The sequence below is a fragment of the Malania oleifera genome, chromosome 9 (assembly GCF_029873635.1).
Source record: "Malania oleifera isolate guangnan ecotype guangnan chromosome 9, ASM2987363v1, whole genome shotgun sequence".
Classification (NCBI taxonomy): Eukaryota; Viridiplantae; Streptophyta; class Magnoliopsida; order Santalales; family Ximeniaceae; genus Malania; species Malania oleifera.
In genome coordinates, this window is record NC_080425.1 from 48460764 (window position 1) to 48487565 (window position 26802).

Below are 26802 nucleotides of genomic sequence, written 5' to 3' on the forward strand. Positions count from 1 at the left end.
GAGTTCCTTTGGGTAAGCTAATTTGTTGCTTGCATACTCGTTCACATCATTAGTCCCCCACTTGTTATATAATGTAGGACTATGTCAAATCATGTGCATAATATTAAGTCGAATGGATCTCCATTGATCGCTGTACCATATTGCATTGTTTCAAACCACTAACAAGACCAATGAATCCACCCCTATTGAGCCGGCACATGTGGACACCCATTCTTTCTCTCTGATTAGACACTCACCAGGACTCCGTAGACCAGAAATTTGAGCATCTCAGTCAACAATTTGCAGAAGTCGTGAAATTGCTGGATAAGCATTATGTAGTGGAAGCCCTAGATAATCAGTTAGGCAATCTTATGGGTCTCCATATTCTGTGGGGTCAGCCCAGGCATTCTTCCCACAATCACCTAGTCATGATCAGGAGGATTTTGGATATATATTGCCGACAGGGCTAGGGTAGACGTGTGTACCTATGATGGCAAATTAGATCCAAGTACCCAAGGAGGATTACATTGATTGGTACCGCATGAGAGATAAGGAGAAAGTGTGTTTTTCCAAGATGAGGCTGGTTGGATCAGCTAAGAAATATTGGCAATTTTTTTACTAAAAGAAGAATGTTATCAATAGATTAAGAATATATAACTAGTAGAATAAGATATTCCCTAGCAAAGTCTAGAAAAGTCAAAACAAAAATCAGAGAAAAGCCAAAAAATTAAAAAGAACAAATAAAACCAACGCAATCTAACAAATCAACAAAGAACGACAATCATGCTAAATATGGTCACCCCTTTAAAAAACCCATGACCCACACACCAAAGAGAAGCCACATAATGCATCTTCTCCCAAACCAGTAAATACAACAACTTCTTCCCTGAAAAAATACATGTATTACACTCCATCCACAGCCCCCTAAAATACCGCAGAGGAAGCACATCACCAGAGCACTGCCCTCTCCTTTTTCCTGCCAAAACCAACAAAAGAAACTGCCAATAAGTCCTCCATTGCCTCTGCAACAAGATTTAAGTCCCACTAGGTGGGTCGACTATATGAATCCTTGGTGCCAATTCACACAATCAAGAACATTTTCCTCAGCCAGCTCAAGAGCTATTAAATCCTCTCTATCTCATCCCAAGTTATTTTAAGTCTACCTCTACCTAGTAACAAAAATTAACTTGCTCCTCCCTAGTGCACAACTTGGTCTGCGTTTCAAATGCTCAAACCATCTAAACTGCCCCTCTCTTATCTTATCTTCAACTGGTGCTATGCCTAACTTATTGTGAATATATTCGTTCCTCAATTTATCCTTTAAGGGTGTTTATTTCACCGTATCTTTCAAGATTCCTAAGGACGTGATGCTCATGGTATCTCATTCCCATGTTTGTTTATGGGAATCCGACCTGGCGGGCATGTTCACATTCTTGGGAATTCAAGGATTCCCATGAAACATGGGCATCCTATTTCCACCTCCCCCATGGGTAAGCTTCATGGGAGGAATCCTACCCTTTTTTACCAAATTGCCCTCATTATTTTGACTTTTGAACAATAATGCCCCTATGATATAGTATAATCACACTTTGTTATTATATTTGAAATAATAAATTATTATTAAAATAAAAGCAAAACATTTTAAATTAGTATAAATATTAATTATTTTTAATTAGAAAAAAAAATGTAAAATGTTAATTAAATATATAAATTATCTTTTTAAATGTCTATTCAAAGTGTAAATATTTATGCAAATTTACATTTTAATTGTCATTTTTAATTTATTAAATAAAAGTAATATTATTATTGTTTAATTAAAGTTTAACATAATAGGTAATATTTAGACACTATATTGCCCTCATTATTTTGGTCAATCAATTATTAATTGTTAAATGTTTTAAACTTATAAATGTTGAAAATTTTAGGATCTAGATTAATTCAGGTACGAAATCTATAGATTCTTGGGTTGAAAATTATAATTGTTCTTCACATAAAAATTACACACATGTCAAGGGTATTGTTGCTACCAAAATTTGCCTGAGAGAATTTGGATCAATAACAACTTCGATCACCTGCCAAGAATGAAATAAAAGCGACTTGAAGGACCTGGGATGTACTTCGGGGGGCCACTCTGATGCCTAAGTCAAGGAATTTGAAGGATTATATGATTGTAACAGTAAAGAAGTGAGTGAGAATGAGATGACATGAGATGTCTTACCTTCCCTAAGAGGTCCTTTTTATAGGCATTTGGGATACTTACTAATTTCCCCGCTAATGAATCATAGGGGTTACACTTTGACTATTGATATGTTACTAAGGGGTAAAGATTGGTGTGCTAACCCTTTACCTTAATTAATGGGCTTTACCTCCTTTCTATTGATCCATTGATTTCTTTTCATTTTTTAGTCTTACATAAGTTATTACTGAGTTTTAATGTTGGGGTCTCTTTTAGGTTTATATTAGTTGCCCCCCCTACTCTCTTTTCTTACTAACCTTTTGGTGCGAGAGCATATTGCATTTACTCTAAGTCCTTTTATTATCACAAGATTCGAATTAAGCCATCAGATAGGCATCTTTGGGCCTCACGAGCAGTGCTCATCATATGGGCCAATACTCTAACAAACCAATGCCTGTTTCTAATTGCTTCATGAGCGGTGCTCATCAAATGGGCCAATTTTTTGCCAAACAATGTCCGTCTCTTGTTGCCTCATCAGCAGTGCTCACCATATGGACATTTTTGAGTCTTATGACCGGTGCTCATCATATAAGCCAATATTTTGTTGAGTAGTGCTCATCTCTTGGGGTCTCATGAGCGGTGTTCTCATCATATGGGCATTTTTGGACCTCATGAGTGGTGCTCATCAGATGGACCAATTTTTTGCCAAGCAATGCCCATCTCTTGTTGCCTTATGAGTGGTGCTCACCAAATGGACATTTTTGGGCGTCATTAGCAGTGCTCATCTGATGGGCCAATTTTTTGTCAAACAATGTCCGTCTCTTGTTGCCTTATGAGTGGTGCTCCTTGATGGGCATTTTTGGGCCTCATGAGTGGTGCTCATCAGATAAGCCGGCCAAATTTTTGCCAAGCAATGCTCGTCTCTTGTTTCGTCATGAGCGGTGCTCATCAGATGGCCATTTTTGGGTCTCACAAGCAATGCTCATCAGATGGGCCTATACTTTGCCAAGCAGTGCCTGTCTCTTACTACCTTATGAGCGGTGCTTCTCATATGGGCATTTTTGGACCTCATGAATTGCGCTCATCAAATGGGCATTTTTGGGCCTCATGAGCAGTGCTCATCAGATGAGCAATTTTTTTATCAAGTTGTATTTGTTTCTTGTTGCCTCATAAGTGATGCTCATCAGATGGGTCTATGCTTTCATCGAGCAATGCCCATCTCTTGCTGCCTCATGAACGGAGCTCTTCAGATAGGCACTTTGAATTTACTAGGATGAGGGATCTCCATTATTCCCTTGATAAAGGGGGGATCAGAAGATCTAGGTTTCCCTTATTAAGGATTTGTTGCGAACTTCTTTCACCAACTTTTTCAGTTGTTCAATTTTCTTGAGTTTTTCTTCAAGTTCCTGAGATCGTTGCTCATTAATGCCCCACACTGTTGGCTCTTTCTACTCTCTTTGTTGGATCTAAAATTTTCAAGACTGCTTCATATGGTGCCACTGCCTTACCCTTAGGTGTCAATTCTACTTGAACAGCTCCAAGGCCATGTTCTACAATATAATTTTCTGTCATAAGAACCTGCTAAACATATCTTCCACCCTTCTTTGAATAGCTATAAAGTAGTCTAAAGGCACAATTTGTGGCAAATTGTCTAGTGGTAGGTAGCGAACTGACTAAGGCAATTGATCCCCAGCAATGGGCTTGGACTCAAAATTGTGTGATACGGCCATAATTGAGTTTTATAAAGAAATCCTTCCAAGTCTCCCACAAACGGCACCAATTGTTGCTGCCAAAATTTGTCCAGGAGAATTTGGATCAATCAAGACTTTGATCACCTGCCAACAAAGGAAGAAAAACGGCTCGAAGGACCCAAGGTGTACTCCAAGGGACCACTCCAATGCCTGAGTCAAGGAATTCGAAAGGATTATATGATCGCAACATTAAAGGAGTGAGTTAGAATGAAATGACATGAAATGTCTGACCTTCCTTAGGGGTTCCTTTTATAAGCATTTGGGATACTTAGTGATTTCCCTACTAATGGATCCTAGGAATTACACTTTGACTATTGATATGTTACTAAGGAGAAAAGATTGGAGTGCTAACCCCTTGTTTTAATTAATGGACATTACCTCCTTTCCATTGATCCCTTATGTCATTTCATTTTTTGGTCTTACATAAGTTAATGTCGAGTTTTAATGCTCAAGTCTCTTTTAGGTTATTTTAGGTATAATGGTCAATCTTCTTAAAATATATGTTAAAATTCCCATGTTGAACCAAACATTGACATGGGAATTTTGTGTACATTCATGAAAATCTTACAACGCAAACAAAACAAAAATAATCCCATGGGGCAAGCATCCCATTTTCGGGAATGATATTTCCGAAAAAGTCATTACATGGGAATATTTTTTATGTCATGGCCCACATGACCTCTTAATGTTATACAACTCACCCACCTTAGCATTCGCATTTTAGCAAATTTTGCTTTTTGGACATGTTGTTTCTTAGTTGTCCAACATTCTGATTCACATATTGTAACTAGACTCATAGCTACCTATAAAACTTTTCTTTCTAATTTTAAAGGCATTCAACACAATCACACAGGACGCCTAAAGCACTCCTACATTTTACCCAACCTGCTTTAACTCCCCATATTACATCCCCTTCAATCCCTCCTTCCATTTGCATGATAGATCTTAAGTATTGAAATCTACTAATGCTATTAATTTCTTGATTATCAAGTTAAATCTTATCTCCAATATTCCCCCCTTACATGCCTGAAGTTACATTTGATATATTCTGTCTTATTTCTACTTATCCTAAAGCCTCTCCACTCCTACTATCATCAATTAGAACAATATCATCTACAAACAACAAACACCATGAGATCTCATTTTGGATATTCCTAGTGCGTTCATCAATCACTAAAGCAAAAAGATAAGAACTCAAAGTAGAACACCTTGATGCACACCTATTGATATTGGAAATTTTCTAAACTCTCCTTCAATCCTAACTCTAGTCGTTACTCTACCATAGATATCCTTAACGACATCAATTTGTCTACTGCATACTCTTTTCTTCCCCAAAACCCACCAAAGGACTTCCCTAGGTACTCTGTCATAGGCTTTCTCTAGGTCAATAAAACCCATATGCAAATCCCTCTCTTCTTGCCTAAACTTTTCCATTAACCTTCTTGAAGACAAATAGCTTCTATTCTCAACCTCCCAAGCATAAAACCAAATTGATTCTTTGGGGCTATTGTTTCTAATCTTATTCTTTGTTCAATTACCCTTTCCCACAGTTTCATCATATGAATCAATAAGTTGGGTTCCATTATAGTTATTACAATTTTGGATATCGCCTTTGTTTTTGTATATAGGTATTCCTCTGGCATTTTCTTGGTTTTTATAATAGTGTTGAATATATTCGTTATCCATATACTTCCAATTAGGGGTGTAATCGGTTTTATTTGATTCAGTTTGGGCTAAAACTGATAATCAAACCAAATTAATTAACTCAAAGTTTCAATCCGCACACTAACAATTCAGTTGAACTGAAGATAACGTTCTTCCGGTTTGATTCGATCTTTTAATGGGTTTTTCAAAGATTAAATTTTTTACAAAATCTGGACATTGAAAGTCCAACTATAATGAGGTCAGAAAGTCCAATAGCTCATAGAAGCAACACACTAGACCCAATATAGCCCAAAAAGAAGTAACTATAGGCCCAATCTGCTATTGGTGAAGGGCAAACCAGCAAATAGTGAGGACATGGGATGATAACCAACATGAGAAGGAAATCTATAAGATCAGGAAGGGTCTCCCTTCTTCCTCTTGACCAATATGGGACAAATTGTTCCCAACCATCAAGCCATCAATGCCAATGTTGTGGTCGACCAGCACCTTGTCGGATACTCACTGTTGGGGTCTATCGATGCCCATTTTCTGATGGCCAAGTACAACAGGAGCTACAAGGCAGTGTGTAAGGACTAAGGAGTTGGAGGAGAGAAAGCAAGCAGCTGCTGAACATTGAGGAAGTGAATGCACAGTTCACGAAGTCCATGGCGATGGAGGGTTTTGGCCGAAGGTGGCTATTGACAAAATGGATCTGGAGGAACTAGAGCAGTTCCAAGCCGGAAATCCAATATGCCAGAATTCTAAGAGTGTGTGCATTTTGTCGACTATATTAAATGCGGGCTAATGAGCTCCTTGAATCTCTATATCCACAATTAATATGGAAATTCTGGTGGCTAACACTTGGTTGCCCATCCTTCTCACAGTGCTAGAAATCCAATCTGCCAGAATTCTAAGAGAATGTGCATTTTTTCGACTGTATTAAATGCGGGCTAATGAGCTCCTTGAATCTCTGTATCCACAATATATTATATATATAAGAGATAGTACTTGATGCAGAGATATCCATGCACCAAGTGAAACTGGGACTGCTCTGCCATTGATTTGATTTCATTGATTGACGTATATTTTATTATAAAATGATCACCACCATCCACAGATCTAACTTTAGATGCATCTTAGCCTTCAAAGCACATGAAATTGACCACCTCTCATCTGTCCCAATTAACTCTCTTGTATGTTTATATTATACATTGCACCCTGTATCTCAGATCTGACGCTATGTAATATCATTTGGGATATCTATTTTTTTTTTTTACAAAAAATTAAACAATACAATTATGTATATCCAATAATTTGTAATTTTATAAACTTAAATTGCTTAAAATATATTTTACAATTAAATAATTATGTAATAATTTAATTTATAGATAACTGTTAAAGAGCAATGGCGCAACGGTAAGGTTGTCGCCGTGTGACCTGGAGGTCACGGGTTCAAGGCATGGAAACAGCCTCTTGCAAAAATGCAAGGTAAGGCTGCGTACTATAGACCCATTGTGGTCCGCCCCTTCCCCGGACCCTGCATATGCGGGAGCTTTGTGCACTGGGCTGCCCTTTTTTCTTTTCTTTTTTTATAATGTGTAAGTTTTCCCTAAGTAAATAAAAACTAAGAAAATGAATCAAGAAATATTAATTAAAAAATGAATTTTATGCTGTTTAAGGGATATAATAAAGAAAAAATAAAAAAAAATTGAACTTTTGGTGCTTATCATTAAAAAAATAATATTTCAAGTATACATGTATATTCTTTCACAAACTAAATAGAAAAAAGAATAATTACCCTGAAAAATGATAACTAAACAAACTACTAGAAAAACCAACTCTTGAATTTTAACAATACAATGAAACATGAGTGCCATCTTAGCTATCAACAAGGAATGGAAAGTGACGTGTAAAAATAAAAGAAAAAGAAAAGAAAAGAAAAGAAAAGAAAGAAAGGTTGTTTTGGGGGTTTTAGACTATTTGGGTTTATCAGGGTATGATAGGTTTAGAATCATGTGAATCAATAGATTCAGAAGGATTAAATAGACTCACGAAGTGAATCGATAGATTCGGCAATGATTCAGTAGTTTCTAATTTGCTAGTAAGATTCAATTCAACTATGAAGGAATCGAATCAAGAATCGTAAGATTCTAAAAACTATTGAGTTCTATGTTTAACTTCACTAATGGACTTTTTTGCATCTTTTTTGCCTCTTTATACTTGTCAAGGTTTTCTATGTTTCTACAAGTTTTCCATGTTCTATACCAAATTCTTTTTGTCTTTATGGTTTTTAGCACATCTTGATTCCCGCCCAATTTTCTCTACTGTCCAAGAATCTTCCTTTAGATTCACCTTAAATAATCTCTTTTGCTAACTTTTTACTAGAGCTAGCCAACCCATTCCACAGAATGTTTGCATCTCCGCTATCTTGATTCCCGCCCAATTTTCTCTACTATCCAAGAATCTTCCTTTAGATTCACCTAAAATAATCTCTTTTGCTAAATTTTTAATAGAGCTAGCCAACCCATTCCACAGAATGTTCGCATCTCCACTATCCCCTTCTTTGATCATTTAATCTTCAAAATTAAATTTTGCTATATTTTCTCCTTTTAGTATCCACCACCTAGTCCTCTCGCATTAATTTGTTCTATTCCATTTTCAAGTACATATATCTAATACTAGAGCTATATGTCGTGTAGTTAAACTTTCACCTAGGATAACTTTATAGCCCTTACATCATAAACAATCCCCACTCCTAGTTAAGAAAAAATCCATTTGACTTTTATTTTGTTCACTCTTGAAAGTTATTAAGTGTTCTTCTCTTTTCTCACAACACCAATCGATGTGGCCCATGTCCTCTCAAGGAACCTTTGGTTATATGATTAATGAAATCAATCATGGAAGCAAGAACACCTATATGTTTAGGAATGAGTGAAAGAATATAACTATTAACCCTGCAAGCCCAATCCAAGGACTCTAGGTATTAAAAGCCAGTCCCACAAGTCCCCACTAAAGGAAGAAGTCCATATCCTAGATCATCAAGCATCAAAGGAAGTTAAGAAGTAAAGTTTGATGAGAGAGTTCATATTAGTAGTAATCAAGGTATTAAATTTTGATTTCAACTCAAATTTCGAAGCTCCAAAAGTACGAAAATTTCAATTGAAATTTCGATTTCGATTTGAAAAAATAACAGAAATTAGTAGTGAAGCATTGAATTCTTTGTGAAACTTTAGAAATGGTTAACAAACATAATAATATAAGTTTTAGGACTAATATATTACACATTAAACACATCTATGTTTTGTATGATGTGGAAAAGTTGTAAAATAGTTTGTGTATTAAACAAATTTGTAAGATAATATACAGTAAACATATTCAGTTAATACAAATGAAATTCATAAATCATTTAAATATTATTTATTACACAAATAATGGTAATTTAGACATGAATGGTTAAATAAATTGTTATCGTAAGTTTATTTTTTCATATAATTTCAACAGCACTTTTAATAATCTTTTGTTTCTATAAAATAAATTAAGATAGAAATTTCAATTCACTCTTAAATTTCTCATTTGAATTTTGACAAAATTTCAGCGTATAGTTAAAATTTCACCAAGTTCCGCTAAAATTTCAAGATTTCGATAAATTTAGGATGATTCGTTGAGATTTCGACGGAAATTATGCAATACGGAAATCGACTGCCATTTCGATTTCGAGGATGACGAAAATCGAAAATTTCGACAATTTCCTGGAAATTTAAGACCATGATAGTAATAGTCAAAGAGACACCATTAGAGGTCAGTGATTTGGCATATGAGATCTCTTCAAGAATTTTTTGACTGAGTTTTTAAATGTTGTCCTGTACGAGCTCCCTTCTAAGCTACCATTTATAAGAGTTATTCAGCATGCCATTGATTTGACTTCTGGGTCCCAATTACCAAATCTCCACACCACACATTAAAACCAAAGGAGCTTGGTAAATTGAATATATAGATAGGAGAGGTTCTAAAGAGGGGATTTGTAAGGCATGGCCATAGTCCTTGTGTTTTGCTAACCCTTTTAACCCCTAAGAAAGATGAATCTTCAAGGATGTGCATAGGTAGTAAAGCCATTAATAAGATTACTATCAAGTATAAATTTCCCAAACCTAGACTTAAGGATATGCTTGATATGGTAGCTAGCTCCAGTTGGTATTCCAAGATTGACTTGTGCAGTGGGTACAATCAAACTCAAATAGACTAGGAAATGAATGGAAAACTGCATTTAAAAGCAAGATGACTTATTTGACTGGTTTGGCCATGCCATTTAAACTTTCAAATGCCCCTAGCACCTTTACAAAGGTCATGACACATGTCTTGCAGCCATTCATGGGGAAGCTCCAAGTGATCTATACTCATCAATAGTAGGACTAGGAAGGAATGCTCATACATCTTCATCTGGATTTTTCACTATGAAGGAAGCTAAGTTGTATGCTAACCTCAAGAAGTGCAGTTCTCTCAAGTCTAATGTGCTCTTTCTTGGTTTTGTGCTTTCAATGCAAGGAATATCAATTCATACTGATAAGATTAGAACCATAGGGAGTGGCCTAGGCCTAGGACTATTTCTAAGGTTTGTAGCTTTCACAACTTAGCTACTTTCTCTAAACGATTCATTGTGGGTTTTGGAACTATGGCACCGACAATGGATTGCCTTAAGAAACAGAAGTTTCATCAGACCCATACAGCAGCTCCTAGAGCTTTTGGAAAGATAAATAGAATATGGATGATGTGACTATACTCAGGCATCCAAGCATCAGTAATCTTTGAGGTTGCTTATCCAGCCTCTGGATTAGGAATAGGTGGAGTTTTGAACTGAAGGGGCACCCTACAGCATTTTTTTAAGAGAAACTCCTAAGAGGCTAAACAGAAATACAGTTGCATATGATAGAGTTTTATGCAATGTTGAGAGCACTCCAAAATTGCATATTAACTTTTACCCAATGAGATTTTTTATCATCTTGCTTTGCAATTTTTTTCACCGAATAAGTTTAGTGCTCAGCATGCTGGTTGGGCAGGGTCCCTTAATGACTATACCTTTGTTCTTAAGCACCACTTTTGAGAACGAGGTAGCTAATGGCCTTAGTCAAGTTGTAGGCAGACGTCATGTCTGAGTGCTAAGGTCATTGGATTTGATCACTTGAAAGATGAGTATTCTACTTGTCCTGATTTTGGGGTCATTTTTCAAGAGGTGAGCAAGGGTAATCATTGAGGATTTAAATACTTTCTCATTCATGAGGTTACATGTTTCAGGGTACTAGGCTATGCAGTTCCCGCAATTCTTTCATAGATTAGTTTAGTTGCACGTTGGTAGGTTAGTTGGTCATTTGGGAAGCAATACGACCAAGTCCCTCAGTTAAGGATAGGTTTTCTTGGCTTTCCTTAAAAATGAATGTAGCTACAATAGTCTCCCAATATTGTACTTGTAGGCTAAATCTAAGCCAAAACACTCGCCTCTATACCCCCCTCCTCTCCTATTGCCACACATGCCTTGGAGGAAATTGAATATATCCTTTGTTCTTGGACTCCTTACACAGCCCAAGGAGATGATTCCACGTTTGTAGCAATTGACAAGTTTTCCAAGATGGCACATTTCATCCCACGTAGTAAAATGCCCAATGCCTTTTATCCGACAAAGTTGTTCTTTAAAAACGTAGTTAAATTCATGGTTTGAGAACTTCAATAGTGTCCAAAAGGGACATCAAGTTTGTTAGTAACTTTTCGAAGAGACTTTGATAAGTGTGGCACTCACTTGATGTTTTCTTCTACTCAACATACTTGAAGGACAGACGAGGTAGTTATTCGTAGCTTGGTGATTTTCTTAGGAGCTGTTGGTACCATTTTTAAATTCCGTGGTAGTACAATCAAGAACCAAGTGGCAACAACCCATTTATCAGCAAGTGTTTGTAGCATCCACTAGCTTGCAATTGTCGAGGCAAAAACTAAAACCAAACTTTATGGTTCTTGGTTGTTGTAGCAACTTGTTCACTTATGTGGATTAAATTGTTGAGGACAACAATTTGTTAATGAAAATTTAAAAAAAAAAAAAAAAATGGCATGAAATTTAAAATAAAATTAAATAAAATATTCATCTAATTTCTAAAATTTTGAAAAAAATATAAAATCATCACTAAAAAGTTTTCACAATCCACTAGATTCATAAACAATAAGATTGTTCTTGGAGCATTAAAATGTGAGTTTAAAAATATAATAATTGAGTAAACTGATTAGTCCATTTCTATTTTTATAAAAAAAAAATTTATGTGTGCTTCTGCATTCTCATCATTCTAATTATACATATCTTTTCCATTGTCATTTGATCAAAGGACAAAAATGAACATGTGTTCAATCATGTTCTTAATTTTATTTAGTTTTGGTAAACACATTGTCCATTTTCAATTTTTAGTTTCTGTTTTTGGTTTTTCATTTTCATAATTGTCGCCAATAATACCAAATAACCCCCTTAGATGTATAGTGGGTAGGGGTGTCCACGAGTCAAATACCAAATCAAAGTGCTAAAAACCAAACCAAACTGAAGGTAAAATAATAGGGACCTTTTGTTTGGCTTTTGATTTAGTGTGCACCATCATACTTTATTTGTATAAATCAACCACTCAAAAATAGTAGTGCATACTATTTTGTAACTTTTAGGATATATTTATTATTTATATTGTTATTAAAAAAAAAGGGAGCCCGGACGCCTGGTGCACAAAGCTCCCACATATGCAGGGTCCAAGGAAGGGGCAGACTATGGTGGGTCTGTGGGTCTATAGTCTTTACCTTATATTTTTTTCAAGAGGTTGTTTCCACGCCTCCAACCCATGACCTCCAAGTCACACAATGGCAACTTTACTAACCTCGTGCACTAATGATCATTCGACAGATCAAGGGCCCATATTTAGCGATCTCTTGTTTGTCACATCCATCATATGTATGTCAAGGTCAGGTGAAAATTTGCCATCAATAATATGAATTATAGGCTTACCACCAATGTGCAACAAACAACATAGTGTCATAGTTCGCATAAGACAATAGCGCACTATACAATAAATTCCTTTAAAAACCCCCATGCTTGCACCATTGAGCCTATACCCATCACAAAGAAATTGGACCTAATGTATATTTACTTCATGTGCTTGATCTCACAATCATTAGTCTAGTTCTCACCGTGGATGATTTGACACTTCACCAAGGCACTTTTGAGCCTCTTACTTTGTCATCTAATACTCAAGTAAGTTTCTTAACCTCAGGCTTTTCCCATTTCTAAACCATAGACTAGAGATGAGGAAGCTATTCTGTATGAGAAGTGTATGACTTCTCTTTGTAGTGATTTTCAATGATATTTGGTTCATAGAGAGGTCAACTTTAGATGCTACATGGCTTTATTGAGACTGAGGATGGTGCTCATGAGAGTCTCCTACGTTGGTTACATATACAATTCCACTCTCCGAAGCCAAGTTTCTTTCAACTAAAGAGAGTATGAAAGAGGATTGCCTGCATCATTTAGGCTGCCTATCCAGCATACTTACTTTCGGCGCAGATTTAAGACAATTTGCATGAATTATATCTTGTATTGTATAATGTTCAATTATGTTGGAGACTTGGAGTTACTTTGTATATGTGTGTTTTTTAGTTAATTGTCGGGTATTAAATGCTTTTTAGTCATATGCTTGAGATTTTTTTTTATCAAATTTGAATTTAGCAACTCTTTTCTCTTCTCTCACTCCACATACTATCTTCTTCTATCCGCACTTGCATCTTCTTTCTTCATTCTTCTTTCATCTTCTTCTTCCCTTCTCCCCTTGTTGTTGTCTTTTTTCTCCCTTATTTCTCTCTCTTTCCTAGAATCCCTTCACTTTTAGCATTACAGCATGGATAAAGATGTTAACAATTTATAACTTGAAGAAGAGACAATGGAATAATGAGAACAGGTGATTTATGTGCAAAGAACAGGAACAATCATGAATTGATCATCACTCCTATTTCGATTACACTTGGGTGAGGACGCTATGGAGTCTAATCTATACATCTCTGGGAGTCAAGTGGACTACTGCAGAGAATAATGAAAAAAAATAAAGAGGCTTGGAGAGGTTCAACCCCTGAAGAAGACAACAAAGTTTTCTAGGACACCATTCTTCTAGCGAATCTAGCCTTTTTTTAAACAAAGAGAGGAATGTCAGGGCTTTTGAGGGGATGTAAAATTCTCTAGATTGAATAGGGGAAACCATTATATTTTCTGCTTTTTAGAACATATGGTTCTTTTCACAACTCTATTAATAATTTATCCTGAAAATAGATTTGCCCACATTTGAGTGACTCCCCCTTGGAGTCCTAAGTAATACATTTTCTCTCATTGCATGTCAAATAAAAAAATAAATAAAGGCATGTAAGAAGTGCTCCAATGAACTGCAGTTGCAAAGCATACAATATGGTTCTTATTACATAGTAGTACAGACAATAAAGTTTTAAAAGGATCTTCAAAAATCCATGAAAAACATAAAGAAAACAACACTAGTTAAAATAAAAATAAAAAAGCAGTACAGACAATAAAGTTTTAAAAGGATCTTCAAAAATCCAAGAAAAAAATAAAGAAAACAACACTGACTAAAATGAAAAAAAAAAATAAAAAATGGAACACTCTAGTACTCCGGCCTTAAATTTAGACATCTAAAGCAATGGCAATCGAATAAAAATATTGTCATTCTTTCCCTTTGAATATCCTTTTCTATAGAAGTAATTCAAGGTAACTACATGAACAAGTGAAACAGTCATGCTCTCTCATTATTCTCCATATCTAAGAAGGAATCAAGATTGCCCGTCAAATTAGATGATTGTGCTCCAACTAAAGATTGAAAAGTCTGCTCATGCCCAGATTGCACTTACAGTAAAAGGCAGAGCACTCCACAATCCGTGTACCATAGAATGCTGGCCACCACTGGTTCAAGTAAATTTATCAATGATGCATTAATTACCAAAATAAACCTTGGAGGTAACATGTTCTCACTCTTCTAAAACACTTAAACCCTAGGTAACCCAATACCAAATAAGTACCGCTTGATCCAGACCTCGTAGGTCCAAAACACGGTGTCAGCATCCTTCCCTCACAAATTACATCCAAAAATACCGCGAATTATGCAAAAGTAATCTTTAAAAAAAGAATCAAACATCTATTTCTTAACAAAGGTATTAAGAAAGAATAATGAGATTAACACATATTTAGTATTCTTGCGGCTTTAGTCAAACTACACAGTAAGTACAATACAGGGAAATCCTCACCTGCTCTTCCCAGGACGGAACGATAGCCAGTTGTAGCGGCCGGCAAAGGCACCGTCGATTTGCTCCATCAGCGTGGCCTGAGAAATCGCCGGCGGCAAGTGCCGAAGCACAATCTTCGTACGATCCGACTGCCCTTTCATGCCTCTTCGGAAACCCTAGAAACTACGACGAAACTGCAGGTGCTTTTCACAGATTGTACGCCCTCTCGAACAGGTTCAAAATAAGATAACCCCCTTGAAATCACATCTTCTCCGCGAGCTAATGGCATCAATCGAAGTCGATTTCGTGCCCTAAGTCCGAATTCGATCTCAAATCCATAAGCATGAAAAAAGGGAGGAGGGCAGAAAGAAGAAAAGGGATTCAGTATTCTAATATATATGGTTTGTGAAGAGTTTCTGTCGAGTCTCTCTCTTTCTCTCTGTCTATTGTCTTGCGTATGCAGACATTTATACAGAGAGCTGTGGTTGTGTATATACGACGGAGTGAATTTTCTGTCATTGGACGTCTGTCATCTGGTGCGAGCGAGTGAGCGCTCCAAGAGACTTGCACTTGCTAAGGAACACGGGGTGCGGAGTGCGCACCATGCACCATTTGTCCTTGGCGGCACGGAGCAGGAAATGCAGTTGGGGTTAGTACTGTATACTATATCCAGCCATCTATCCAATAAATAAACATAATAGCCTAGAATGAGTGAGACCAAGCAAAACCAAGATATAAGAACACGGCAGAGGGTACCATTTTTGGCTTCAATATTTTAAAAGAAGAAAATTTTGAACCATACTTCAGGATGATATCAAAATACAAGTATTTATACTAACTAGATGAGTTTATAAATAGAAAATAGTTTATGATATGTGGCAACCACACAATAAAATAACATGTTGATGCAAGTGAGAGGGAAAATCGAAGTTGGTTCATCCTAATGTTTTCTAATATAGAAGTTTGAGAAACATGCAATTTGGTTAATTAAAAAAAAAAGTCATCAAATGGATGAGATCCCAACCTAATTGATTCGAACAGGTCGACGCACCCAAGCTCAAAAGATCAAGTTTGAATTCTTGTCTTGACTAACTCAGACTCAGAAGACAAATCCATTGAACCATGTTAGTCAACCCAAACCCAATTGAATATAAACAAAATTGGGGTGCACTCTTGCACCGGTTTACCCAAACCAACCTCTGCCAAAAAAAATGCAAAGGGGATAAGATAATTAATAAGTTTATTTTCAAATAAGTTAAATGTGAACCTATAGTAAGAAACTCCATTTGGCTAAAGAAAATTAAACTATACTATAACTATAAACAGACATATCTATATATGTTGTCGCTAAAGTCTGGATCGGGAGTTGCTGAATTGAACCTGACCTTTGCCACCTGAAAAAAGAATAAGAAAGGGTTGGAGGACTCGGCATGTACTCTGAATGATCACTTGGATACAGTAGTTAGGAAAATTGAAGGGTATATATTAAATGGCAACAATGTAAGATCAGATTTTGTGAGATGGCCTTACCTCTCCCCAGAGTGATCCATTTATAGTCATAGAGGTCTTCCTCTCATTCATTCCCCATTTATGAGGGATTATTGAGGATTTACGAGCCTTTATATCAAAGGTTTCAAATTAATTTTATGGGTCTTTATTACAAGGAAATGCTCCTTCGACATTATGGATAAACATGGTTGTTATTTTATTCCTCATCACTTGCCCCCACTTCTAAGCATGGGAATGATCTTCATTGGCTTAAGAGTGGTTTCAAGCCTTTCAAAGAAATTTAGTTTGTTCTTTACATGATTAGTTCGACTGGGTCATTCTCTCCTCATTAGCTCATCCAAGTTGTTTAGTGGCTCCTCAAGGCAATCAATGTAAACATTCTTAGTTGTCAGCTCATCGGGCCGTTTTCTTTAATCAGTTCCATCTAAGTCATTCAGCCATCAACGACTCATTCTAGCCAATTATTGCATGTGCCAATGGATGTAGGCTTCATCCAAGTTGTTTTGCTTCCATTAGCTTCATTTGAGCCAAATAACATTTTCACAAGCTTAGTCGGAATTGTATTAAATCTTCATGGACAACCTGAGCCATGCGATAATGCATGAGTCGTTTTCGCATTCCTCGGCGCAATCCAAGCTAAATAACATCTTCATATGCTTAATCCAAGCTGAATTACCTCTTTCTAGGCTCAATCTAAGTCAAATTACCTCTTCATTGACTCAATCCAAGCATGCTTTGATGTATAAGCCATTTATTCCTTCCTTATCTCTATCTGATCCAATTATCGTCTTCGTAGGCTCAATATAAGTCAAATTACTTATTTATGGGCTCAATCCAAGCCAAATTACCTATTCATCGACTCAATTCGAATCGTACGATGATGCTCAGACAATTCTCCACCTTCCTCAGCTCAATCGGAGCCATGTTGTAAGGGTTCATGAGCCCTTTTTGGTCCCTTTTTGGCATGTTTTAGCTCCTCTCATTCGTTTTGGATATTGAGAAGCTACCTTGTGGCTCATTGTGACTCGCACTTTAGCTAAGCAGAGATTGCCCTTCTAAAAGAAAAACAAAAGGAAAATTATACTAGCACCATGTACATGTCAACACGTTCCAAAAGCTTACCTCTCTCAGGGTGAATCTTTGAACTACCTCAACATAGATAATGATCTCGAAATGAGAAATTTGTATTTAAGAAATAAGTTGTAGGTTAATAACATGTCAACAAAGTCACTACTAACCTACTTTGTCTTAGGTGAGGTTGGAACACCTATTTGATTACTGCTGCTTAACTTGGTCAATTAGCTAGCCTTAGTGTCCAAACAAGGGATAGTTGATTTTGCAAATCAAAGTCCAACTTCAAGATTACATTTAGGCCAAAGGAAGGTGCTAGAACCCTCTACGCACATGTTTAATGAACGATACCTACCAAGCTTCATATGATCACTAATTCATCGTATCGCCCTTCGTTTTATTAAAGTGACCTTGCCTTTAGATATCGTACCACCTTGTATTCCCATGATATTCTGATTTAGAATGTGACGCTTCTCTTACCTTAAGAAAACGATAGGGAGTGCTATTATGCCCTCCTATGGCATCCATCATCAAATTATTTAATTAAGGTTCTTTGAATTTCCATACAATCCATTCCATTCACGTCTAGGTAAATGCTCAAAAATGACCTCACCAAAGGTTCAACTATATCACATGCATATATAACATTACATACCATCAAAGCAACATTAAGCGATTCGAATTAGCATGCATATCTCCAATTAAATCAAATTTAAGTGCTTTCTCATGCAAGTCAATTGCACTTAAGTCCAATTTTAACATCTCATGCCCATAAATGGAGAATTTCATACACAATAAACACTGAATTACCTTTATAAAGCTCATTATTTCACATTTTTTTTGTCTTCAAACTAAATTAAAACACAAAAAAGGTCCAAACACCTCTAAAACTTCAAAATGACACCAGAAATTGCTTAGGAATTTTATTTTTTTTTTGTATTTTTATAGGGGTTTTCTGCGATTTTTGGATATTTTAACAATTTATAAGGACCAAAAATAGAATAAAATATAATAAAATGCAATAACATGTTAAAATAAATGATAAAAACCCCAAAGAAAAACCTAAACTCTAGAAATAAATCCCTTAAAAATTTAATACAGAAAACTAAGCAAAACTCATAAGAAGACAGATTTTTGAATTAAAGAAAGTCAAATTGAAGAAAATAAAAATTAAATAATAAATAATAACATAAACTAATAAAATGACTAAAATAAAAAAAGGATTATTTTATGGCTATTCCTAATTTTTTTAGAGTTTCAACAAAGAAAAATCATTTTTTATTCTTTTTTTTAACTTAAAGCACATTTGTTAAATTTAGATAAATAAATAAAAATAATTAATGTGGGGGGTGGAGTGGTCAAATGATCTAAAGATAAACCAATTTAAGTAGTCACAGGTGCGCATGGCATGTCTCGGGCAGGAAAACAAAAATGCAACAATGCTATTCTCCGGCGACACTATAACCCTAGGTGGCCACCTCCCTTTTCCTACCTCTTCTGATGGTGAAAAATCCTTAGACATCGTCACTCAACTCCTTGGGCTAAGTTAACTTGATCCCAACTCTTAGAAGCACCTAAAACCTACAAAAATAAAAACTTTATAAACATGACTAATGATTCGACTAAAATTTCTACCTTTAGGGGGGGTTCTTGCACCTTTTGAACCTATATTTGGGACCCCATGGTCTTGCTAAGGCCCTATAGACCCTCCAAAAGCCACCATGCACACACAAAATACCTTACTCCTCTCTCTCTCTCTCTCTCTCTCTCACCCTATCTCTATATTTTCTCTCTCATTTTCTCTATCTTTTTGGCTATTTTCAATCCTCTCCAACCCCAAGGCTACCTTCACATGACTATGGCTACACACAAAAGCATAAATCTAGAGCTTACTAACCCTAATCAACATACCCAAGCATGCTAAAAATAAGACTTCTTTAGTGTTAAAAAAAAAATAAAAAACCCTAAAAACTGAAACTTTAGCCTTTTATGAATCAAAAAGATTGAATCTTTATCTTGCATATCAAGAACACCATAAAATATCAATTTTTAACATGCACAAAAAGTATATATGCTAAACTAGTGAAAAAATGCAACTTAAAATTGAAGATTACTAACTTACCTTGCTCTCTTAAAACTTTGATTCTTTCAACCTCTAAGCAATCTTTGTTTTTTTTCTTCTAGATTGAATCTTATATCCTTAAGCTTCAAGCTTTCTTCTCCAAATTTCTTCTTTGCTCTCTCTTCCCCCCCCCCCCACCCCCCTTTTTTTTTTTTCTTGCTCCCTAGCCAGCTCTCTCTTTGCTTTATTTGAACGTATGCCCATTGTACTTAATGTGTGTTCTTCCCTTGGCCAAGAGTTATAGCTTCCTTCTTACAAAAAAGCAAGGGAGCTTTTCCTATCCTCAAATTTCCAAAAATTCCTTTCTAGAACAAGGTAACCCCTTCCTTTTCCTAAAAATGGATTTTGGCAACAAGTTTTAGCTTTTCCAAGAAAAGGAGTTTATCCCCATCTAGGATGACTCCTTAATTAACTCAATTAAAGCTTAATTAAATCTTAAAAAGGTGCAATCAAACATTTAAGCTTGAATTAGAAAAAAAAATGTTATAGGTTAAGAGGGTAGAGACTTCAATTATCCTTACTTGCTAATTATCCTCCCCTACTTTCCAATTAATTTCAATCATACAAAATTAGGTGTCCACATACTTATATATCGGTAGAGAGTGTTATTGTGTCCCTTTATGGCATCTGTCATCAGATTCTTTAATTAAGGTTCTTTAAATTTCCATTCAATCCATTCCATTCGCATCTTAAGTAAATGTTCAAAGATCACCTTACCAACAGTTCAACTACATCACATGCATATATAACATTGCATACCATCGATAACACTGAGCAATTTGACTAACATGTATATCTCTAATTAAATCAAATTTGAGTGCTTTCTTATGCAAGTCAACTATATTTAGGTCTAATTTTAACATTTCATACTTATGAATGAAGAGCTTTATGCAAAACAAAGGTCGAATTACCATTAAAGCTCATTAGTTCTCGTGTTTTTACTCTTCCAACCTAAAGTAAGACACAAACAAGGTTCAAACACCTCAAAAACTTCAAAACCACAGCGGAAATTGCTTAGAAAAATTTTGTTATTTTTTGGTAATTTTCTGCAATTTTTTTTTAGATTTTTAACAATTTACAAGGACCAAATATAGAAGAAAATACAAGAAAATTCAATAAAATATTCTAATAAAGAATAAAAAACCAAAGACAAATATAAACCCTATAAATAAATTTCCTAAAAATTTAATGTAAGGCTACATACTCTAAACCCACTGTGGTCTGCCCCTTCCCCATACCTCATATGTGTGGAGTTTTGTGCACCAGGCTATCATTTCCCCCCCCCCCCCCACTTTTTTAACTAATAAAAAACTCATAAGGATGTCGTTTTGAATTAAAGAAAATAAAATTAGAGAAAATAGAAAATAAATCATAAATAAGTTAAATAAATTAAGAAAATGGCTCTAAAATGAAGGAAGGATTTTTTTTTTTCTAGCTATTCCCTATTTTTCAAAATTTTATAATAATAAGAAACCATTTTTTATTCATTTTTTTAAAAAATAAAAAGATTTGTTAAAAATAAATAAATAAATAAATAATAATAATTTTAAAAATAGCGGGTGGACTAGTTGACCAATCTGCATAGACCAGTCAACTAGTCTAGATCCCTAGACTGGTTGTGAGTCGTTGATGTTATTTGACTCCTCTTGCTTCAGCAACCATCCCACAATCCCTAGAATAGCTTATGACTTCCAAAAACACACCTTTAAAGCCATGAACGATCATTGTTGTCAATAATGGGAACAACTAGAGTTCTTTCATTTTGGGTGTTTTCTTGGCTTCTAAACGTGTGTTAGTCTTTTGACCTTGTTTGGGTCATTTAGACTCTTAGAACCTCGCCATGCACCCTTGAAACCCTTGAATCCTCCCTCTCTCTCTCTCTCTTTCTCTCTAAGCTTCTTTCCATCTCTTTATCTTATCCTATCTCTCTTTTTCCCTCTATTTTCTATGCTTTTATGGCTATTTTTGACCCTCTCTGGCCCAAGAATATCCACACACGAGTATGGCCTCAAACAAAATCCTAAATCTAGAGCCTATTAATCCTGACCACCCTCGACTTGTCCAAGAATATACACACCCAAACATGCTCGACTCCTTTTGTGTAAAAAGACCCTAAAAAGCTTAAAATTTAACACACCATGGATAAAAAAGATTGAATCTTTAGCTTTTATACATAGAACACCATTAAAACATCAATTTTAACATGCACAAAAGGTATTTTGCAACTTAATCATATATGCATGCTAAACTCATGAATCATGCAATTTAAACATAAAGATTGGAAACTTACCTTGCTCTTTTGAAGCTTTGATTCTTCCATACTCTAAGCAATCTTTGCTTTCTTTTTCTAACTTGAATCTTCTATCTTCAAGCTTCAAGCTTTTTGTCTTCTCCAATCGTCTTCTTTGGTCTTTTTTTCTTCCTTTCTTCCTTTGCTTTCTAGCTTTGAATGTACATTTCCTTCCCTTATGGTTCAATAAGGGTGTACAAAAATTACTGAAAATTTGAGAATCGCAATGAAATCACAAGCGGTTCGATTTTACGGTATTTAATTTCAGTTTTGGTTTTAGGTATTAAAATCTTTGGTTTCGGTTTCGGCTTCAGTTTCATAAATATAACCGAACCAAAAAATTGAAAAACCGATTTAAATACAAATTATATGTATAAATTAATAAATGTATACGTGTGTTAAAATATGTTTGGTCCAGGGTCATAAAGACCTATATGAAATCGTAATAACATCATGGCATGTTCAATTATCACTTAACCTATCTATGGTAGGCTTTTTAACCATTGTTGTAGCTCACCATATGTATTCCATGCCCCCTTATCCATATTTGGTATCCCAACTTCAATAGGGTGCAACACACTGGAATATAAAACCTCAATATAAATTTTGAAAAGGTCACTAGGGTTTATCTTCTTAAATCTTAATATCATTTAGGGTTATCTTCAAGCAACTCAGCTACTGAGCAGCCGAGCCTCTACCTCTACCTCCCTACTCACAACAACATCGACCTACTGGCAACCTTGCAACTCTCGTAGGATAGCAAGCCTTTGGCTTCGATCATCAAGTCAATGACACAGCGTGCCAGCATAATCGTCTCATTGCCTTGGGCACGACCTCTTCAATCTGCAATGTAATGCCCCAAAAAATGATATGCTTGGGAATGTAAATAAATAAATAAATAAATTAATTAATTAATTAATACAAAAAATAATAAATAATAAATTTAAAAATAATAAAATATTAAATCAAATTAAATTAAATAATTAATTAAAAAATAAATAATAATCAGTATTAATTTAATAATATAATATAATACTATAATATTATATAATATATATATGTATATCATTACCTTAAGGATCTTAGATCCTTTAGGATTTTACGGCGCCTCTTTTTCTCTCAGTCTCTCTCTTCTTGATTTTCTTGGCCAAACGGGTTCCGATCGAAAAACGAAAAATACCCCTGGGTTCCATTCTCCACCACCAACATTTTAACCAGAGTGAATTTGTCGTAGGAGCAACGTAGAGACCACTCCTGGGATAAGGTAACCTCTTTCTCTCTCTCTCTCTCTCTCCTCAATTTTTCCTTAAATCTCTAGCCAAATTGACGATCGGACACCACCACAGGATCCTAAGTTCGATTCTCGTCATGTTGGCCGGAGTAGATTTTTAATTTGGGTTTCCCCGACACCACTACTAGCTAGGGTGAGGATAGTGGAATTATATTCGTTAATTATTTTTAAAGTTTAATTAGTATTGGGAGTATGTGGGTTTAGGAAATATTAAAATAATTATTATTCTGGAGAGTTGAATTGATTGTTTTGGGGGAAATGTGAATTTTAGGGTCTTGAGTTTTGAATACCACGGGTGTGGGATTGGGTATTTTAGTAGGCCTCTCAGTAAGTCAAGTAAGGGGAATTAAATTATGTCAGGAATTTCTAGAAATTAATTGATTAAATTAAAGTATGATATGAATATAATGTATGTATATATATATATATATGTGTGTGTGTGTGTGTGTGTGTGTGTGTGTGTGTGTGTTTGTGTGAGTTTTCTGACTTATTAGGTATAAATATATATGAAATAGTAGTTTTGGAAATATCCAACGTATTACTAGATAAAGTATTATATGATTAAATATTATTGTAAATCTATATGGCATGAGAAATGATTGTGATTACTGAAAAATGAATCTGTGAATATTTTATATGATGAATGGGGTTTATGATGAGATATGAACATATATGTTTTAAAAAGTTATGTTGATATGAGATTTAAACAAACATGATTTTTATCAGATATGATATGATGATTTGAGATATACACAGATGCGATAGTTTTTATAATTACTGAAATGATGAACAACCATGAGTTACAGACGAGATGTGTTACACATGGATACGTATGAGCATGAACATGTTTATGAAAATTGAAAGTTTTTGGGAAATAGATTTTTATGTATAATGAATGATGGAAATGAGAACCCAGTTGGTTAATGATATGAGAGCACGATACTGTTGCTAGTGATTAAATTAGTGCAACCACATAGCTCGGGGAGTGTGTAGGTATTAGAAGTCGATTGGGCCTTCGGAGAGATGTTGATTGCCCCTGGGTCCGGACCAGGCTGCGATGGGCCAATTGTACTACAAATGAGGTATTTTGACTTAGCCTGGTAGGCCAACCAGGGTTAAGTCCCGCCTTCGGGTTGCACAACCCAGTAATGTGGGGTTATTACATGATGATGATATGAATGGGTCTCCTCATTACAGATGTGATACACTCATATGATAGTACTTTGACATATATGATACTCTGTATATTGACATATTTATTAAGCATGATTATATTTTCGAAAAAGTATATGGTTACAAATATACATATATGTTATGGATATGAGTACAAATTCCTATAATACCTCAGTTAAATTATTATTTTTGTAAGCATGATATAATACACTGAAACTCACTGCCACACACTGATAATAATTTATTCCCACTTACTGAGAAGTATCTTACCCCATAGATCTTAAATATTTAGGAAATTTGGAACATCAGGTGGAGCGAGCTCCGAGATAGAGGATATGTCACCCCATAGTGTAGGGTATGTGGGTTTATTTTGAAAAATACGATTATGAGTGTATAAACTTTGAATTAGTGGTTGACTTATTTTGGGGGTTATGTGTATATTTTGGAGACATGTAGTACTCTGATGTTGTAAATAAAGTTTAAACATATTATGTCTTCCGCTGCATAGATAAAGTACGTTTGTGGACAGATGTATTCTCGGTACCCCATTTTGGGTCCGGGTTGACTCCAGTTGTCTTTATTATTATTATTATTATTATTATTATTATTTTTATTATTATGGTATCAGAGATAATTGGTTGAAAAAAAAAATAGGGCGTCACATGCAATCTCCACTATGTCACCGATGCACGAGTACCACAAGGCACAAGTTCATTCTTCTCAATATAATGGTTGTGATGGACTATTAATCTCATTGTGGATGAGAGGCCCATATGAAATCTTTATTGAGAAAAAAGAAAGAAGAAAAAGTGAATAGAAATGACAAAAATAAAAGCTTTGGTGGGAAACAATTCTGGCTTTGTGCAAAGGAAGTTTTTGGAGAAGAAAGATTAGAAAAAGGACTTTTAGATTAAAGAGTTAATGCATGATGACGACTAAGGAAGAGAAAGAATCACTTGCTTTTCCCCCTCTTCTCGCCTTCTTTTTGAGGTTTTTTTTCCCCCCTAATTTTCCTTTTTATTTTTTGGGTATGCGAAAATGCTTACTTAGTTATGTAAGCTTTTTCCTAGTTCCTACCCACTACAAAATTTCATGAACACTCAGTTTTGTAAGTTCACAACAGTGGGACTAAATTGCATTTGGATGTATGCTTTGATGTGATGAATCTAGAAACGGAAAAATGATTTGATCCATTAATGCAGAAGATGCATCATCCATGCTCTAACCCAAAAGAATCAAGCTATTAAATTTAATTTCAATTGACTTCAACAATGACCAAGTTCATAGCCTTTTACCAATTTTTATTTCTACTTTTTTTTTTTTTTGAAAAAAAATTTGTAGAAGAGTAATCTTGTTTTCCTAATTTTAAAGACTTATATGAAAATTTGTTTTTAATTGTTTTTGAAGTTTCTTGTGATTTTTAAATACGAAAATTTGAAAAATATGGTGATTATTTTTGTAAATCTCTAAATAATTAAAAATAAAAAATGACAACTATTTTCCACAACTACATAGAATCTAAATAATTTAATCTTATTATGAATTGAAGATTATGTTTTAACAAATTTTAGTAAAAAATGATTTAAAAACTTATCCAAATTTATACGATTTCAAATTCGTGTAAACAATAATTGCATTGGACAACTAATGCCTTGATCCGATGATAAAAGGAGAGGTGAAATTGAATTATGATTTTAAGTTTTAGCTCTTCTATTTTTACCAAAAAATTAGTAAATAAATTAGGATTTTCTTCCAGCAAAGTTGAATAATCACTATGTTATTTAGAAATAGATCCTCTAAGAAGAAGTTGTAGTTGGGCAAACAATTAATGAAGAGTTGCACATTTTTAAAAACTATATACTTGGAAAAGAAAAGAGATGCATGTAAAGGATAAATATGGTTGGACATACTAGTTTTCTTTGTTTTTTATTTTTTTTAATCTCTTCCATCATGCACTAGTTTCTCATATACATTTGGGAATGTATAAGATAATAGCAAGACACCAAGTTGTTGTTAAAACCATGAAGTTCCAATTGAATTTTCAAAAAACAGACCATGTAAAAATTATTTTAGACTGATATATTTAACTAATCAAAATGATATCTTAATATCACAAGGCAGTAGAATATTATGGTCAAGAGTCACCTTTGCCTTGGGCTGTAAATAAAAGTGAAAGGCAATAGGGACCATCCCGCTTTATCCTAAGAAGATAGTTTAGAACTTGAAACTTCTTACTCTTCAAGCTTTAAAAGCAAATTACGTCCTTATCCGATGCTCATATCTGCATGCTTGAATGCATAATTATTGGCTGACTCTGCGGAGGGAGAGCCTTGACGAGTACCACGCGGCCCTTTAATTGAGTCAAATATGGGGTTCCGTGACAGTTGGTATCAGAGCATAGTGTGTGTAAGCACCATGAGTGATAAAATGAGAAATTAAAAGTCAGTAATGACAAAGTGCGTTGAAGCGTTTAAAGCAAGAATGACAAAACTTGAAACTTTGGAG

The 26802-nt window shown here is 35.0% G+C and overlaps 1 protein-coding gene across 2 annotated transcripts in view; it reads right to left on the bottom strand.

Annotated features, from left to right (window-relative positions):
• The window catches only part of LOC131164469 (regulator of nonsense transcripts UPF3), a 61210-nt gene extending 45733 nt beyond the window's left edge, over nucleotides 1-15477 (bottom strand). Inside the window, exon 1 of one of the 2 annotated variants that reach the window (XM_058121680.1) lies at nucleotides 14863-15477. In XM_058121680.1, the coding sequence (XP_057977663.1) occupies nucleotides 14863-15002 (140 nt within the window). In that variant the 5' untranslated portion in view covers nucleotides 15003-15477. The remainder of the gene's footprint in view (nucleotides 1-14862) is intronic. The other variant, XM_058121679.1, reaches the window with a different exon arrangement.
• Between the last annotated feature and the right edge of the window lie 11325 nt (nucleotides 15478-26802).